The following is a 19,171-nucleotide window of genomic DNA, read 5'->3' on the forward strand; positions in this document are numbered from 1 at the left end:
TGCGCATGTGGTTATTTAGTGAAACATGTACATGTATACAGTATTAGCATTGATATTTTTGTTATATCCCTTCTGTAAGTTAATCATACTTTTGAGCACTTTAATTTTCCCCTGCTCCTCTAGTTTTTTAATATCCAGGACTTTTTTTTTTCAGTGAAAATATTAAAGCTATCTTGAGCCGTAATACTGATTGGTTGAGTGCTGGTAAAAGGTTTGGCATAGGAGACTTGTTGCCATATTGTATGTAGGACTCGACCGATGCATCGGCCTGGCCGATGCATCGGCGCCAATGGTTCAACAATTTAGCCATCGGCATCGGCGGCCGATGCTAACTTGCAGGAAACATCGGCCCATCGGCCTTAAAATGTATCGAAAAGCCGATGGAATTGGCCGATGTTTTTGAAAAAAAAGGACCTTTGCTGTTTTACTTTTTAATACATAGTAAAGGGAGTTATTGTTTTCTTATAAAATTTTTTACTTGAATTTCAGTAAGAATTTCTATTTTAGTCACCCCTAAGGAATTTTTAATTTTGCATTCAGGTACAAACAAGTTAATTATTGCGTTGTTTCTTGCAGCTGGATGTACGTATATATCTCTCATAAGTCATAACTCAAAAATGGTAAGCTGTAGAAGGTTAAATTTTCGCATGTGGGGTGTGCGTACGTTCCAGTTGTGCACTTTCCTTTTGTTTTCGATCGGGTGTTCTGAAAAGCCAGTTTACTCATTTTTTGTGGCTATTAATTACATATTTCAATGCAAAACTAATATAGCGTCTCAGACTGACGATCATTTGGTAATATATTGCCGAATTGGAGAATATGGAAACAAATATGAGATGGCGAAACCGGTTTTGGGGTCATTTTGTTAGATTCCCGTTGAACCGACGGTAATTTTTAATTTTTTTGATATTTGTAATATGAATCACAGTAATGCAGTCTCTTTTGTATCGCTTCGGCGGAGTTACAAGTTTGGGGCCCGTTGAAATACATTTTGGGGCCCTATTTCTCTATCACAGAAGTTGTAAAACATTTATCATAAGCATTTATCATAAGCAACTCCAACTGTGTCCCTATGGTTATGGGGCCTCTCGCGCAATTGCAACATTTGCTACATTTTAAATCCGCCACTGCACGTCAAAACAAACTCGGGGGCAAGTTTTAAAAGGTTTTTTCTCCTCCATGTTTATGATTATTTTGAACTCTATTTTTTACGACTAGTTTTTGAATTTCCGAGAACACTTGCGTGCCCCTCCTCCCACTCCCTCAATTTCTGAAATTAATCTCTAGTTGTACTTCTGAGTTGTTTAAAACTAACACCATTCATAAAATTAGAGATCTGTTTTTCAAACTTTATCCACTGTTTAGAAAGAATTTAGAGCATTAATGTAAGAAATCGATTAAAGACGTTTTGAATGGTGACATAATTCGGAAATCAAAGGGACTTTCGAATTTTTTCTTCGGAAGTGCTGAAGTAGATTCAGAAACTTTTCCGAGGCGTTGGTGGTAGCGGTTCTGTACTAAAAAAATGAGGCCGAATTTGGGGCCGAAGTGTGAGTTACTCCAAAATCAGAGGGTGAACCCCCCCCCAAACCCTCCCTCGTCGTTTCAAGCGTTTCTTAAATATTTAGTGATTATTTATTTTGTTCAAGAAATGTCATTTTGCGTATTTCTCATACTTGTTTCACCTATATTCCGTAATGCGCCATCTTTTTTGCATCATTAATAGAGATCGATTTTTTTTCTGTTGTAAGTAACTATTTTTATGTATTTATATAAAATCAATGAAAAAATTATTTTCCTATTTTATAGAAAAGTTTCAAGGATTTTCTATTATGCAATTTTTTTAATTTCAGAAAATTATTGTTAAATTGGAAAATTTAATTTGAACTTGTTTGTAAAGCTTCATAAAAGATGAAACAATCAAATTGTTCAATATTATGTGTGCAAACAACAGATCAAGTAGTATATTTTTTCAGTTATTAACTTGGTGCAAATATTGAGTTTGTTTATTGTAGCTGCGTTTTAAGAACCTCGCTCTTTTTATGGCTATTTCTTTTCTCAGCAAAATTTATGCCACTGTTATAGATTTTATGAAAAAATGTAAACTTTTCTATTCATAAATTTTAAATAAGTACAAAAATATTCCTATTATGATTTAATATTGTAATTTATCTGTTATCTTTTTTGTTTAATTTGATGACTAAAAAATGTCTACATGCAAACTTTCCAATTTAATTGCGTAATTTGTTGACGGTTTCATAGTTTTATTTATTAATTTTTTTTAATGATTAAACAACATAATTTAATGTTTTTTAACTATTTTTAATGTACCTAAATCCATACATTATTACAATATTACTGAAATCTTAGTTATATGCTCAATTAAAAAACAAAACAAATCAATAGGTTATTAAACATTCTCTTTGTTTTTCTTCCTTTTTTATCTTTCTTTTTTTTTTTTTTGGCTGTTGTTCTTTCTCTTTCATCATACAGCAGTCAAAAAAGGAGAAGCATAACTACACCCTATACAAATTGTACGTAGTACGATCTAAAAGTTCGGGGACAAGCTGTATAAAAACTTACCCAGAATAGTTCACATTACCGAAGCACATCCATCTTCAAAAGGTCACCTTAAGGGACTATGTACTTCTGCCAGTGTTCATATAACTTTTGGAATCACTCCTGGGAGTGCCATTTTTCGTTACCTTCTATGATGCAGCATTATCTTCTCCTGACGGAAGAAAGCGGCGTCCATGCAAATGTTTTTTTGCTGGGAACAGGTAAAAGTCACACGGAGCTAAGTCCGACGAAACCTTATGTTATTTGTTTGTCATATCAGAGTATTGACCAATCGAACCGTGCATCCTCAACATGAAAGTCGCCTTCTTCCCCACGATGAAGTTAAAGTAGCAGTGCAAGAGACCTTTTAGGAGGCTGCGAAAAATGTCTTCCAGGAGTGCTTCTAAAAGCTATACGAACGTTGGCAGAAGTGCATAGTCGTCCAAGGCTATTTTGTAGATAGATGTGCTTCGGTTATGTGAACTATTCAGGGTAAGTTTTTATACAACTTGTCCTCGAACTTTTAGATCATACTACGTACGTATGAGTCTTCAACTTACTATTTCATAACATTTTTGAGTGACGAAAGTTTACGCGCATGAAGACATCACAAGGGAATTTGCGATAATTAACTGAGGACGCATTCAAAATGGATATTTTGGTCATCTATATGTTCTTAGGTACATAGGCATGTACAGATGTGCCGAAACAACTTGTGAAGTTTAAATTGGGTGATCGTAAAATAGAAATTTAGGTCGAGAAATTTGATTTTTCTTTCTTTTTTCTTTGTGATTACGCTTTCTTATTCGTAGAAAGGAAATAAAGTGAAATGAATCAATGATCCTTTTAATCCCTGATAATCTTATCAATTTATTTCTGTTTGATTTTTTTTTTTTTTTTGCCAACGGCATCGGCCATCGGCAATCGGCCATTTGGAGGAAAACAATCGGCCGTCTTTGAACAATCGGCCAACAATCGGCATCGGCCCATCGGCCAAAAAATGCCATCGGTCGAGCCCTAATTGTGTGCATAATATTTCAAAATAAAAAAAAAATGGAATTTGAAGAATTAATATTGCTTAAATTATCGATTCTGTTGAAAGAAAATTTAAAGTATGCTCATATAATTTAAAGATTGAAATATACTTAGTAGAATGTTTCATCAAATAAAAAGGACTTAAAAACAAAACACTCTTGTATAACTCTTTAAAGTAAGTATACTTTTTTAATGTTCTTTTTTTTTAAATAAAAATTGTAAGTTAAAATCTGAAGCTCAAAAGCTTTCTAAGTATATAATAGAATTGCCACACCCAGAGCATATCCGGAGCAGCATCAAAAACATGACTGCTGCCTATGTGTACCATCGTTATGCAAAGCATTATTAATCATTGATCCCTTGTATCATTCATTTGCCTAAATCGTCAACCTTTTTTACCAGAAGGGCACACCTGATATTAAAATAATTCTCTCAGACCAGTCATAACACTTTTTTCTTAAATAAGACAGGAAAAAATGGAAAATGAAAGAAAGCTGCAAACCAAGATTTATTATTATAATTATTTGTTGCTTAATGTGAAGTTAGCATCTGATTACTAAAAACCACTTTCTGAATATTTCGCCTCAAATTTGTGACATTGTTACTAACTGTTTTCAATTTGTAACATTGCGCAAAACAGCTGGCCATATTAGTCAACTTCGCGGGCCGTTGGCGCAGCAAAACTGACACAAATAATGCATTTAACAGCATTTTAAAAGAAATAATATTATCATCTCATATTATTGTGTGTTTGTGTTATTACAGTGACTCGGGCCTTGGAGTTCTTGCTGACATAGTAACTCAACCAGCTTTTAAAGAATGGGAAGTAAATGATTCTGCCCCACGAATGAATGTGGATTTAGCTATGTATGAAAATAGTCCCGAGGCTGTGCTTATGGAAAATCTTCATAAAGTTGCATTCAGGGGAGGTCTTGACAATTCCCTTTACAGCCCAAGGTTTATGGTTGGAAAGCATAACTCAACAATGGTAATTAAAAAGTAATTTTATGCATAATTTTGTAAAAAATATTAAGATGCTGTTGAAAAGAGAATTGCTGTTATGTTTCAGAAAACCACAAATTATGCTAGCAATTTCAAACATTTGAAATGGTTAAGAAAAAACAAAGAAAAGGGTTGGATTTCCATTAATTATTCTTACTGCATTTTGCTTGACAAATAAGTAATTGCAGACCTGCCAACTCTCCCGTTTTTCACGGGAGGCTCCTGTATTTTATCCATTTCTCCCGGTTTTACATTTAAGTATTAATTTCTTCCATTCTTCTTCACATTTATTTTACCCAGACTTTAGTTTGTAAAAGGAAAATTGTTCTTCTAAAACTTAATAGATGGCCCTGCCATAGCTTCTCGACCTCTTCAAGAACTGACGACACCACTGTTCTGTACAATATATCGTATGCACGTGGGAAAACAGTTTAGGCAATTTTTCACCCCATTGCAAGTGATTGGACAGCAATCTTTTAGCATCTGTTTCTGGTTTGTCCTTTTTCTGATAATTTCCCGAATACTGTGCAATGCCTATTGAGCTAAAATTCAGAGTTATTTTTGCATCCCTTGCTTTCATGTCCCCCCTCCCTTAAAAAAAAAAGCTTTTGAAATGCAAGCTTAAAAGTACTGCTGTATAAAACTCTTTGGTGATTTTTTTTTTCAGAATATATACTTTATTTGTATATATTCTGAAAAAAATTGTATTACATTTTTTTCTGACTTATTTACATAATTAAAATTGTAGTTAAGGTTACGTAAGTGTCTTATGGCTAATGACACTAATATATATACAGTAGAACCTCTTGATAAGGGACACCGAGGGGACCGGAAATTTTGTCCCTCAAATAGAGGTGTCCCTTCTTCGGAGGTATTCGAGTTTATATATTCCATGTATTAAATCAGTTTAGTTTGGTAATAAACATAAAGCATTAAATTAAAAGGCTAAAAATCATTGATGTATACTGAATGAAATTCAAAATTATTCAAATTTCAAAATTGATTCTTTTAACAATTAAAACTTAATAAAAAATTTGGCAATGGTATAGTTTTGTAACTCATATTAATTATTTTGAAGTCATTCCTTGCGTAAACTTGTTACATTTCATATAATTTAAAATTCAATACAATTAAAATTTCAATCAATGTTTACATTTCAAATTTTGTTCACAAAGTTAACCGTGCGCCGTCAACCATCCATCGGCCATCAGCCCACATGAATGAATTGAGGAGAGGGAAAAACATGCCTAAATTTCAGCAAGAATTTTATAATGCATCATCATCATGCATTATGAAATTCTTGAAAAAAATGCATCCTATCAGTACACATTAATGTCAAACTTTCACCAGTTGAATTTAGATTCTTAAATTCCAGTAAATTCAATACTTTGTATGCATTTACATTCAGTTTTTTAAGTTTTTGCTGTAACTGTCTCTTAAATAGAGTGTCCCTTATTCAGAGGCAGATACATGCAGGTCTCCATTCAAAGGGACTGGGACCAGAAAAAATGTTCCTTATATATATAAATATATATATATATATGTATATATATATATATATATATATATATATATATATATATATATATATATATATATATATATTAGGGTGTTCCTTATTTTTGAAGTTGTAGATATTTTACACGACGCCCCCTCAATTTGTTCCATTATACAAATAAATGATCCATGCAAAATTTTAAGTCAATCCATGAATATTAACACGTGCCCCTGGGGTCCCCTTTTTTTGAGTTTCGATGAAAAAATTGCGGATTTTCTCGTTTTTATGTAAAAATATTCCTAGGTTTCGTATTTAAAGTAATTTTGAACCTCAATAGATGTTGTTACTTCCAGAACAACCATTCTCTCACTTTCATTCTGTAAAATTTTATATATTACATAGGGTGCATGTACACCAATGGCCTTGGGACAGGCATACCGCTATTCGCGCTCGTTTCAAACCAAGAGGCATTGGAACATTTCTTTCCACCAAAATGGACATAAGGGATTCTAAAGGCCATTAATGAATGATTTTTGACAACAACAAATTGCCTCCTCCAGGCTTTGGGGGTGTTGATTTAGAAAATTTTCTGTGTATGTAATAGGTGTGGCAAATAGGGTCACTAGATTTCCATGCTATAAATATAAGCAATGACAATTATATTTTAATTCGCTGTTCTTTAGTTATGTACTTAAATGTTTATGCATTCTTATAATTTAAATTTTGAAAAATCCTCGATTACCCTACCATAAAAATAAACTTTATTTTCCATATCTAAAATATAAATTTAAAAAAATTCCAGATCGGAATAACGTAAAAATCTATACTTTAAACTGTCTTCTAATTCAGTACATAGTCCTTTATTGTCATCAAATTCCTCTTGCAATTCACAAGATTTAGAAACCGAAATGGGTATCTATCCTAAACTGTTGAACCTTTTTTCTATATCTGGTCTACCACAGCGCAAAAAAGCTTGACAACTATTGATATCTGTTCGCATTTCATCAATGTTAGACAAATGCCATATCAGGGACAAAGATGCTGCTCATTTAAATCCAAATAAGCTTATGATCAATCGTACATCCCTTAAGAGAGCAAGAGAAAATCTTCGAGAGGTAAAATCAGATTTCATAAATTTAAATTTAGATTTTTTAGTTATTCTCTGGGATACAAAGCTACATACAGATGTAACTGAAAGAAAAAAAAAACGCCGATAGGCTTACTATGATAGCTTCAGGTCCCTATGTTGAACAGTTACTCAGAATTTGAGATATTTCTTCAGTTGTATATCATATCTTAGATGATGGCCCTTTATTTCCAACTGTTCAAGCTGTAGTGTTTTATACAGCGAATTACAATACCGGCCGTATAAATTGTGCATGCAATTTTATAGAGCAAAAGCTGAACCGGTGATATATTGCATTTGTATTGCTATCATCATGCACTTGAAATCGTACTGCAGAGTGTCTTTAAAGAAGTTCTTGCCTTTCTTATTTCTAGACTCGATATTCCATTATTTAAGCACTTCAAAATTCAAAAAGTACACATACCACTTAAATTCTAAAAGAATTTGATGACTTATTGTTCGTAGAAAGCGGAATTAAGAAATATTACAGAGAATTATCATAACGTGTAATAATATTTCTTGGTGAAGTCCTCCCTCCTACAGGGATATGTTTTCAGCAACCTGGAGCTTATCTGTGAGCCAGATGGGTGGCAAAAGGAATTTATTGTTTGAATATCTATGTATTTAGGAAACAATTTAAATTGACCTTACATGAAGAGAATGCCCGTAAATGCTGTTTTACAGTTAAATGTTGTATGAAGATATAGTTTTTCGCAGCAACCCATTCTAGGCCTTTCAAATTAATATAAAGTCTAGTGTCTAAAAAACCTGCAGCGTACAAAATGATGACAAACATGCAGCAGAAGCAGTGATTGAAAAATTCATAAATCACTTATGGTACTTCGAGGATGAACTAGTAGCTTTGTCCGTATTGAATGAATGAATTAACTTTGAAGATAGGAAAAGACTACTTCAAAAAAATGCTTGCTGAATAGGAAGACGTGTCTGATGACTGTATAAAAAATTTCAGATAACAGTAGATGATTTGGAATACTTTCTTAGTAAAGATCTTCTTTTTATAGAATCAATTGCAAGTCAATAAAACTGTTTGATAAGTTACAAACACCAAAAGATGTTTTCCTATTTGATACTGATTCATGGCAAAATGAAGGAAACTATTTAAAGGGAAGATATATCGTTAAAATGCTGAAAGTTGTGAATGATACAACTGAAAGAGGAGCACAATTAATCGAAGAATTTCACAATCAATTTTCCAAATATGAGTCACAAAAGCAATTTAGTATTTTACAGAAAGTCCAAGACTATCGGAAAAAAATTGCACACGACTGAGATACATTGAGAAAAGCGTACGATTATGGTTAAGTTTCTAAAGCACTATTTCATTCTTATTCAATGTAAAATCTTTAGACGATATGAAGTAATTAAAAAGATTAATTTTAGTGCTACCTCGCTGTAGCAATATTTTGCAAACATAGAAGAAACGATGTACGGGGTCTGAAGTAAAAATTCGAAGATTTGTGGGAAAATTATCAAAAATGTTAAAGTTCAACGTCCTAGGGGCACGTGTTATTATTGACCGATCGAGTTCAAATTTTGTACCGATTACTTTTTATTATAGTGTCACAAAATTAGGGGGCGTCACTTGTTGAATTCCGAAAAAATTATTTTCCCATATAAATAAGGACCACCCTAATATATATATATATAAAATTAAGCAACACAATTGCAAATATTAAACAAATTATAAATAATTAATGATGAGAAAAAGGAAAATTGCAAACAGCTATTAAGTAGAAAAAGATAAAGTATGAATCCAGAGCTCATCAGCCGTGGAGACCGCATGCATGTTTCACCTCCTTCCTGTCCACGTTGGGCACCAGCTCAGTAATGGTGGCTCTCAGCACGTCCTTGGTATTATGAAATTTTTCGTTAACCTTTTCCTCAACTACGTCCCAAAAGTAGTAATCGAGAGGAATGCAGTCTGGGCTGGAGGGTGGCCACAAGTCGGGTGTCCAGTGGTAGGGCACATTACTGTGAAGTCACGTTTGGGTTTTTCTCGACTTGTGGGCTGGCGCTGAGTCCTGCTGGAAGACGTAATCTCTTCTGGCGGCCACCATGTCCATCCAGGGCTTGACTACCGTTTCCAATACGTGAAAGTATCCATCGGCGTTGATTCTGAGACCTTCTTCAAAGAAATGAGGTGGCATAACATCCCCTTTGCTGCTGGAAATTTGGTGTGCATGATGGAGGGCACTTCTGAAGCATCCACTCAACTGACCAGAAGATAATACCTGAAGATAACCACTCAATAATTTCCTTTGGTGATTTACCAGCTCACCAGGTGATTTACCAGGACTCAAGGATCGCTGCTCTTCTGTCTTGTTCCCGGCTCATGTTGTTGCTTGTTGTAACGTGTCTATATGTGCGCGCCTCGTGACGATATGAACCTATAGATAGATAACCTATGCCATTAGATAACCTATTCTCAAATATGCGCTCAACAACCGCTAGAGGGCAGTTAATAAACAAATTCCGGATTTACCTCAACGACCCCGTATATATATATATATATATATATATATAGGGTCTGGTGGGGGAAAGTAGTCAATGGGATAAAGTGGTCATACATCAAATAAATTGCTGTAACTTGGAAATAAATGCTTGAATAAGTATAAAATTTTTATTTTAGAGTAGGGAAGTTAGAAACTACATTTTGAATACAAAATTTTACAACTGCCAATATTTTATTTAGTAAAAAAAATTATTTTGTGTGCATATGAAAAACTTAAAAATCTAAACAGCTCTTTTGACTTCTCATGGAAATTTTGTTTAAGTGAATTTCGAACAAACGGACGGCACGGGAAGCTTCCTACATGTCTCAAGAACATTTTCACTTTAACAGTTATCTGTATTTATTTTACATAATATTTTAGAGCAATTCAAGTAAGATGGGGTAAAGTCGTCATATAATTAGGCTTAAGGTAAATCGTTGATCTACTGTCACTCAATCTTAACGTACAAGGCAGATATTAGTTAAATATTCATTTAACTAAATATGTATTGTTTTTACAGTAAATGGTATGAAATAAAGTTTAATTTACGAACATACACGTGTGATACTACTATATATATGTACGTAAACATGTATAATAGTATATAGATGCACATGTCCGAATCGATACGTTGCTTTACGTAAATACACGTTGCTTTACATAAATATGTATATGAGCACGCCGACACGTGTATATACGTATACTATATATTTGTATACAAAAGTATATACGGGCATGGAGAAGAATAAATGTAACTACATGCATACATGAGTATGTATGTGGGTATACATATCGGGCCGAGTATATACTCGTATTTGCGTGTGCATACGAGTATGAACTTGTAAACACGAGGTTAAATACGTGCTTTTACCTGTATAATAACGATTATACACTGGTATTTAGAGTTACAAGTATACTAAAAAAAATGCATTTACATAATTGTACCAATAAATACCTACATGGGTGTCTACAAGAATATTTCTATATAGGTATATATTCGTCTATACACGTATATACTCGCTTTTCTTTACAATTATTTTCTTTGCACGTCTGTCTGTTTGTACGTCTCTAAACCTATTTTCTTTGCACTGGCAATGTCTTCCATGTCAGTGTTAGTACCGTTGGATGCAGGACGTCCAGATTAAGCCATTTCACTCCGTTTCACCCCTCTAAACCTTAAGGGGGCGGATATCCGGGTGAAGAAACTTTAAATTAATAATTGTCAAACGCAGTCGGTTTCGAGTCGCCACAGGAGACAAACGGGGTTGGCGAGCGAAGCGAGCAGGGACAGCTCCCTACTCTATAGCATTAATTTCTGAGTGCTTCTGTCTGTGGCTGTAACCCAATCTCCTTCGGACTGGCGACGTCTACCAGGTCAGTACTGGTTCTGTTAGATGTAGGGAATTCAGGGGAAGCCATTTCGCCCTGTCTCACTCCTCTTATACTTAAGTAACCGGAAATAAGGAGCCGGTTATTAAATCATCAAAAACATTAAAGGCATCAATTGTCACCCACCGCTGGTGGGTAACAGGGTTGTCGAGCAGAGCGAGCAAGGGGTGGAGCCTCCTGAAATGCGTAACACGTAAATACATGGACACATACCTATATACTCGAGTAAACACGTGCATAAAAGCATCTGATATATCCATGAATATATAATCCTGAGTACATACACTAGTTGACACCTACATACAAGCATTTGATGACACACATATACTGGTGTATACACCTAATTTACGTATATACAACTATATGTACTTATATATACGTCCATACTGGTGTATACAAGTACATATACGCATTAGACATATAAACGTATATTCATGCATACTCGTGTATACCTGTATATGTACGTATGTACACTTATATGTACGTGTATACTCGTATATATTCGTGTACATATGTATATTCTCGAAAGATATACATTCATGCACATGATGTTCGTCTATACGGGTATATATGCGTCTAATATGCGTAAATACTCGTTTATACTCTACCAAACACATTTCCACATGACACATATATACTCGTGAAGACTCGTGTATGCACGTATATGCTCGGGTATACACGTATATACTCGACTAGACATGTGCATAACTCGCATCTGATGCATAGATGCATATACTCATGTATATACTTGTATACTCATGTATGCACGTATGTACTCGTGTATACATGCATATACTCGTGTTTATAAGTGTAATCATTATGAATAACCCAAAATATATAAATAATATGGAAATTCATACTGGTTTTGCATCTTTTTTTTAAGTATGGCCACTTTACCCCATGCTATGACCACTTTCCCCCACCCCATGGGGTAAAGTTATCATAAATATATAGGGAAAAGAAAGTGGTATAAAACTACTTAAATAAATATTTTTCTTTCTGAAATTCAATGTACCGTGTTCTTCATTAACGTAATGTAAAATAACAACAAAAAAAATTTAAATGTTTAAGGAATTTCTTTTATTTGTTATCCACTTAAGTTAAAAAACCTTGATTTTATGACCACTTTACCCCACCAGACCCTATTTAAAAAGTAATATTTGATAAAGCTTATGTTGTTTGCATGCTATTTTAGAAGAAATATTTTAGAACTCAGAGTTTATTAAACATATATATTAAAATAGTATATTTTGGTCTAAAAATACGTGATAAAACCATATTTTTTCCTCAAATAATGTCATTTAAAATCTCCCGTTTTCTCCCTTGAAACTTTGACCCAATCTCCTGTTTTTTCATTTCATAAAGTTAGTAGATCTGTAATCAAGCTATGATATTTTCAAATGTATACCTGAAAAGAAGCTTGCCAGTTTAGCTTAGCTTATTTGGAATCTCGGTATTTATTAGTGTAAAAGCATTGTGAATGATTTGTTTTGCTTTTTTTTCTTCAAGAAATCAGGATTATTAATCGATTTAATTTTAATGGCTTTTGAAAGATTCTTGTTCTTGCTAAGGTATTCTTTGTAATCATCTAAATGATCTGGGGCCCGCAATTTCTTGGACACTGATTATTCTTGGCATTTGTGTGTATGTGTTACTATGAAAAATCGAAATCATGTAAATGTCATTCTCCAGTGAGTGTCAACAATCAGAGATACATCAGTGACAAATCAAATATTGAGTCATATTTTTACACATTTGCTGGTGAAAGTAGACATTGTCCAATTTTGGAATTCACTGTAGCACATATGAGTTAGTGAGAAGCAAAGGGATGCACGTGGCAAAATTAAAAATTTGAAGATAAGCAGTACAAATGGTTGGTGAACCTCTTCTCTTTCTTGGGGCAAGAGATTGTATTAGTAGCCCTGGTAGGTGCTGCTGTATAGCATGATTTAGAAAAAAATTCAATGAAAGCCTACGTAGGATCTGATCTTTAAACGTGTTTTACTCGAAACTTAAAATAATCCACTTGCATCCCTTTGCTTCTCACTGCCACATATGTCTAGAGACCTAGGTTATATAAAGGCTGTATTAAATGTTAGATTTTTTATTTCTTCACATATTTTCTCTTTTTACTTCAAACTTTTAATATCTTAACTCAGCATCTCATTTTGACTAGTTTTGCTATTGAAAGAATGCATCTGGGACTTACAGTTGAAGAAATAAGTCTTGCAAGTGAATATGTACACGGTGATTATAATTTACTAACCCTATACCTATGAATGCCCATTTTGAAACTATCCCCCCCCCTCTTTGCCAAACAATATCCGATGACCTTATGACTGTTCTGGTGAAAGATCAAGTCATTACATGTAGTGTTTAAGTTTGAGCATTTTGAAATTGTAACTTGAATTCTAATCACCCTGTATATGTAGCGTGTCACTGCAAATGTAGGTATGTCTAATTTCAATTTCTGTGCAAATGCCTTTGAGGTTTTTTCAGGGCAATACTTAAGTAAGGCAACAACCTGAGACTGTCAGACTACTTCAAAATGGTTCCCTAAATGATTTAAATAAAATGGGAAAAGATTTTGTTGCTTATACATTTTTGTCGTGACAGTTATGTGAATTTTAATTAAAAAAAGGTTTTTTCCTTAGAGATGTTTACTTTTGCAGCCATAGGCTTCATATAGTGTCATTTATTGCTTCATGTACAGTAAATCCCTCCCCTTATTTGCAGTCTTTCACTTTCTTTTTTTTTTTTTTGTGATTAACTGAATGTAGATAAATGCACCCATTTTGACTTAACAAGTGCAAAATCTGTTTTTATGTATTCCTATTTTTCCCTTTCAATGACATCAAACCTTTTAATGTGGCCGAAAAACGACTAGTTTAAACCTGATTTTTAAATCAACACTACTTACTGCTTTAGACCTACACTACTTGCTGACTTTTAGATAACACTACTTACACACGTAAACGAATGACCAGACCAGTCCAAAAAATTCCCCTCCCCTACACATTTTTGTTGTAACTTAGTTTGAGCTGTTACAGTAAATATGTTTGCAAGATTTGCTTCATGTGCGTGAAATCCATTTCCAAACTTGCAAAATATTATGCTTTATATGTGTTCTTTGGGTATAACATATTTTGGTGAACATACAATGGTGATCAAGTTTACAGGTTTTACTATATTAGTTTTTTAAAAATAAGAATGAATTATTCAAATATGAATTGCTAAACTTAATTGAGAAATGTTTAATTGTTGAAGGAATACAAAACCATTAATTAGGAATCTTGTAACCAAAACTTACATTTTTTAAAGCTTTTCTTGCGAACGTGGCTAGTACATACTTAGTCTCTGCTACTTGAAATTAGACAAATTTGAGGAAATGGGGCTCAGCAAAGCTATGTGCTGGGGCTGGAGGTCTTTACTGTTGTTGATTAATTTCATAAGTTATTATTATTTTGGGGAATATTTCTGTGTTCCATATGTTTTGCTATAGATTGTACGGGGTGTCCAAGAAGTCTTTGACACGTTTCAAAAATTCGGTAAAAAAAATAACGAGATAGAAAGTAAAATTAAATTACATTTATTACCTCAAATAGTAAAGTTTTTTCTAAACGTATCAATACACCTCGATGTGGGCCCCTTTCTTCCCACAAAGAATATCCATCCTATAATCAATTTCTGACCAAGTTCGTTGTAGCATTGATTCTGTAACTTGTGAGATTGCAGCTGTAATGCAAAGTTTAAGATCTGAAATGTTGTGCACTTTGGTGGAATACACAGTGTTTTTGTCGAACCCCCAAAGAAAGAAAGCGGGGGCCACTGGATGGAACCACCTTATCTGATCCACCTGTTTGGGAATTCTCGATTTAAAAATTCCCCACACCCAATTTTGCATTGCAATTGCATTTAAAAAACTTTACTATATGAGGTAATAAATGTAATTTAATTTTACTTTCTATCTTGTTTATTTTATTTATTTTTTTACCGAATTTTTGAAATGTGCTAGACTTCTTGGACACCCTGTATAATGCTTTTCACTTTTTCACTCATTCAGTGTTAAAATATTGCATTTTTAGTTGCATGACTTTGTCAAGTCAAATTACCTTGCATCTCGAACCTCTGTGGTGGGCGTCGGCATTAATCATGATCATCTTCAAAGCAAAATTGACCAGTTATTTAATTTACACAGTGCTGGTTCTACTACTGGTCAACAGGTTTCAAAGTTTGCTGGAGGTAAGAGATAAAAAACATATTTATGCTTTTTTGTTATTCAAAATAGTCAAATTTATCAACATTTTGGAAATAAAATCTTTTAGAGGACTAAATTTAAAAAATGGCTTGCATTGGGATTGTTAACATTAAATGTGTGTGCAGTTTAGGCTTCGTTATATGAGACAGTGAGAAGCAAAGGGATGTAAGTACCAAAATTAAAATTTTCCAGATAGCCTGTGCAAATGGCTATCTTACCATATTAGAACCTCTCTTCTGCGTTGGTGCTAGGGAGTACTATTATCCCTGGCAGTGGCGGATCCAGCCGACTGTTTGGGAGGGGCCATCCGAAATTTTTGAACAAAATTCCCAAGGCCGAATTTAGCTCTATGCCGCCCCTAGGTAAATTTGAAATCTGCCACCCCTCCCCCCTAAAAGAAGCAAAGTATCCTTGACTCAAAAAAAAACGTAAAAAAGTGTTCCCCAGATTCAAACTGTCAAACTTATGAAGAAATGATGGCGTTTCACATTCTGACGCGCCCCGTTGAAGTGATTACAGTGAGCCACCACAAAATTTTTTATTCGGCAAATACCATGATTAAAAAACATTTGACTTTCATAAGATGTAAGAAAGTAATCAATATTAAACTACAAGAAAATTGTCTCTGTGAAAAATGAAAGAATGCTAATATTTTACTTTCAAGAATAATAATTTAATTCAAAAAATGTGTATTATAATAGCAAATTTGCAGCCCCCTGAAAAGTTTTCCACCCTAGGCAACTGCCTACTCTGCCTATTGGGAAATTGGACCCTTATAACTCCCCAGAAGTTTTATTAAAATGAAGTCTTAAAAACTCAATTTTCGGGGTATCGAGACATTAGGTGAGAGGGTGGATTTAGGAATCTCCCTCGAAAATATTTCAAAATTTAAAATTCCGAGTAGTTTTTGAAAATTAGGAATCTAAAAACGCATTTTGTCTATTTTTGATGATGTACGGAGAAAGGTCAGGTTACGGACGCTGGCCCCAAAATACCTTTTGAAAGGAAAGCTTAGAAACCAAAATATTCTGTCATTATACATTGAGAAGTTAGAAGAGGAGGGGTGCTCTTCTAGCTCTTCAGCTGTCCAGCTTAAAAATGCACCTTTAGGTAATGTTTGCTTGCATTAAAGAAAGTGTGAAGGTGCTTAGAATCCTTCCTTCCTGGAAATATTTTGCCTTTGAGGCTCTAAAAATTCGATTTTTAACTATATTTATACATATTTTAGAAAGGGATGGAAGATTCGTTAGCTCCTGTCAAAACTCGTTTGTAATTGAAGTTCCAAAAAAATTCATTTAAGTTGCATTTAAGCAAGTTATGTGATAAGAACTGGATAAGCTAGTTTCTGTTGACTTTTTTTTGAAATAAAAGACTTAAAATGCAAGTTTTTGCTACATATCAAGGCATTTGTGAAAGGGCATGGGAAAAGCGGGTTCTCCTCCTAGTTTCGAAATTAAAGCCATAAAAACGAAAATTTAGGCTCTCTTTGGTCTTGTGAACAATAGGTATACTCTGAGAACTGCAGCATTTAGAGATCGTCCAAGTGTCTGTATTTGGAATCAAGAAATGACGTAAAAGGTGGAGAAAAATTTTGGAAAAAAAAAGTTTTGTTTTGAGGATAGGGATATAATTTATCTCCCAATTAAGGCCTATACTTCTTTTTCAGTAAAATACATGTGTTAAATTTTGTTATATTCTCATAATATTTTTTTCTTTTTCCTTAAAAAAAATTCCTGTAATTACAAAGCTTTGGGAGGGGCCATGGCCCCCCTATAGATCCAGCCCTGATCCCTGGTAGGTTCTGCTGTGCAGCATGATATAGAAAATAAGTTCAGTGAAGGTCTACCAAGGACCTAAACTTCAAATGTGGTAGTAGGAGCTTGTCAGGGTGTAATTAGGGTAAGGGGATGTTTCAATATCATTTATTTTCCAGTATTTGTAATCAACACTGCATTTAATAGGTGTTATCGATATCAATTTATTATCAAAGGTAAGGTATTGGCATTGTAAATATCAAATACATAAAGCATTGAATGAAAAATAAAAGAAAAAAAAAACTCTTTTTGGTTGAATTGATAAATGTTCCATCATTGAAAAAATAGATATATTACTGAATTGTTTTACTGATTTTGTGGTAGAGTTGAAACTTTTATTTTATTTATTCATTTATTCTTTTTATGCGTGTTATAATTAATGATTTTTACTTCAGGTGAAATTCGAGTTGAAGCTGATATTCCATTTGTACAAGCTGCAATAGTTGCAGAAGGAGCAGGGTAATTAGAAATTTTTTGATTAATATTCAATTATTGTTTCTGTTCAATCTTTCAAGAGCTGTGAAGTTAAATGCTAAATTGCTGGTTTAATTTCATTGTATTTATTTATTGTATTTTTTATTTGTTTTATTTATTTAATTTTAGAATGTATGTGTGTGAAATTTTCCATTAGTTTTTAAAACCTTTAAATGAAAAATGAAATAATGGTTAAATAAATGTCAGGAAATTAAAAAATGATTGAATATGCACAAGCTGCTGCTTTGCTACAGCGGTGAGCCTTCTGAAAAAAGACTGCAGATGAATGTTGCCCATTCAAAAATGGATCCAGGGGATGAGTTGTGACCACTGCTGTAGTTGGGGAAAAAATGAAGAGAAAAGCATCTAGAAAGGGTAGTTTAAAACTGATTCACATGACATTTGCATTTTTTTTTTTACAATTAAAAATCTAAATATATAAACATATATGTATTTCAATGGATGGTCCCATAAAAGACGTCCTAACATGACCAAAAAAAGTCTAATACTGAGTTCTGGTTACTTCAACTTTGAGAAATATCTTGACAAGTGATACAGACCTCCTCTCTGTTTGTGCCTGAACATTACTTATAACTCTCTCCTTTGGATTGTTCATAGTTTAATAATAATCCCTCCAAACATTATTTTACTGAAAATATTTCAATTGTATAGAAAAATTCGATCCTGCATAAGCCATTGACATGGTCTAAGCAGCCCAAAGTGTCATGGTAACCAAGTTTCACAGTAAAAAAACTCATGAAATTGGGAGGCACTTAGCATTAAGATTATATGTGATAAATTCTGTAATTTGAAAAAGTGACACAATATTCGGAGTGTCATGATGAAATCCGGCGGTCGTGGTAACAAGGTTTGACTAAAATACCAATTACATCTTTATCTTCTTCTGTTTTTCTTTTTCTTTTTTTTTTTTTTTTTTTTTTTTTGTTCCTATTAAAAAAAAATGTCTTTTTATTACTCAAAAGAAATGAGAAATTCAATAAGATGCTTGGGTTTATCAATAGATCTATTTCAAACAAATCTGAAGAAGTTCTGCCCTTATATAGAAGTTTGGTAAGACCTCATTTGGAGTATGCTGTTCAGTTTTGGTCTTCTTATCTTAAGAAAGACATTAATGTATTGGAAAGGGTTCAAAGGCGAGCTACAAGGCTAATAAATGGACTTTCTCACTTAGACTATGATTCCAGGCTTAGAAGGTTAAAAATGTACAGTCTTGACAAAGAAGAGACCGAGGGGACATGATTCAGTTGTTTAAATTTATTAAATCGAAAGATGTTACGGGGCTGAAGTTTAGCACTGAAAACAGGACAAGGGGTCATTGTTTTAAGCTATTTAAATCTCAGGCTAACATGGATGTTAGGAAAAATTATTATTTTAGCAGGGTAGTGGAACCTTGGAACAGTTTACCGGAAGAGGTGGTAATGAGCAAGGGAGTAGATAGTTTTAAGAGGGCCATTGATCTTCACTGGGGATTGTAAATTGACT

The 19,171-nt window shown here is 33.6% G+C and overlaps 1 protein-coding gene across 1 annotated transcript in view; it reads left to right on the top strand.

Annotated features, from left to right (window-relative positions):
* LOC129227238 (cytochrome b-c1 complex subunit 2, mitochondrial-like) overlaps positions 1-19,171 on the top strand; it is a 36,804-nt gene that overhangs the window by 12,382 nt on the left and 5,251 nt on the right. The window contains exons 5-7 of the mRNA XM_054861747.1: positions 4,360-4,582; positions 15,208-15,364; positions 17,590-17,653. Coding sequence (XP_054717722.1) covers positions 4,360-4,582; positions 15,208-15,364; positions 17,590-17,653 — 444 coding nt within the window. The remainder of the gene's footprint in view (positions 1-4,359; positions 4,583-15,207; positions 15,365-17,589; positions 17,654-19,171) is intronic.

Source organism: Uloborus diversus, chromosome 8 (genome assembly GCF_026930045.1).
Source record: "Uloborus diversus isolate 005 chromosome 8, Udiv.v.3.1, whole genome shotgun sequence".
Taxonomy (NCBI): domain Eukaryota; kingdom Metazoa; phylum Arthropoda; class Arachnida; order Araneae; family Uloboridae; genus Uloborus; species Uloborus diversus.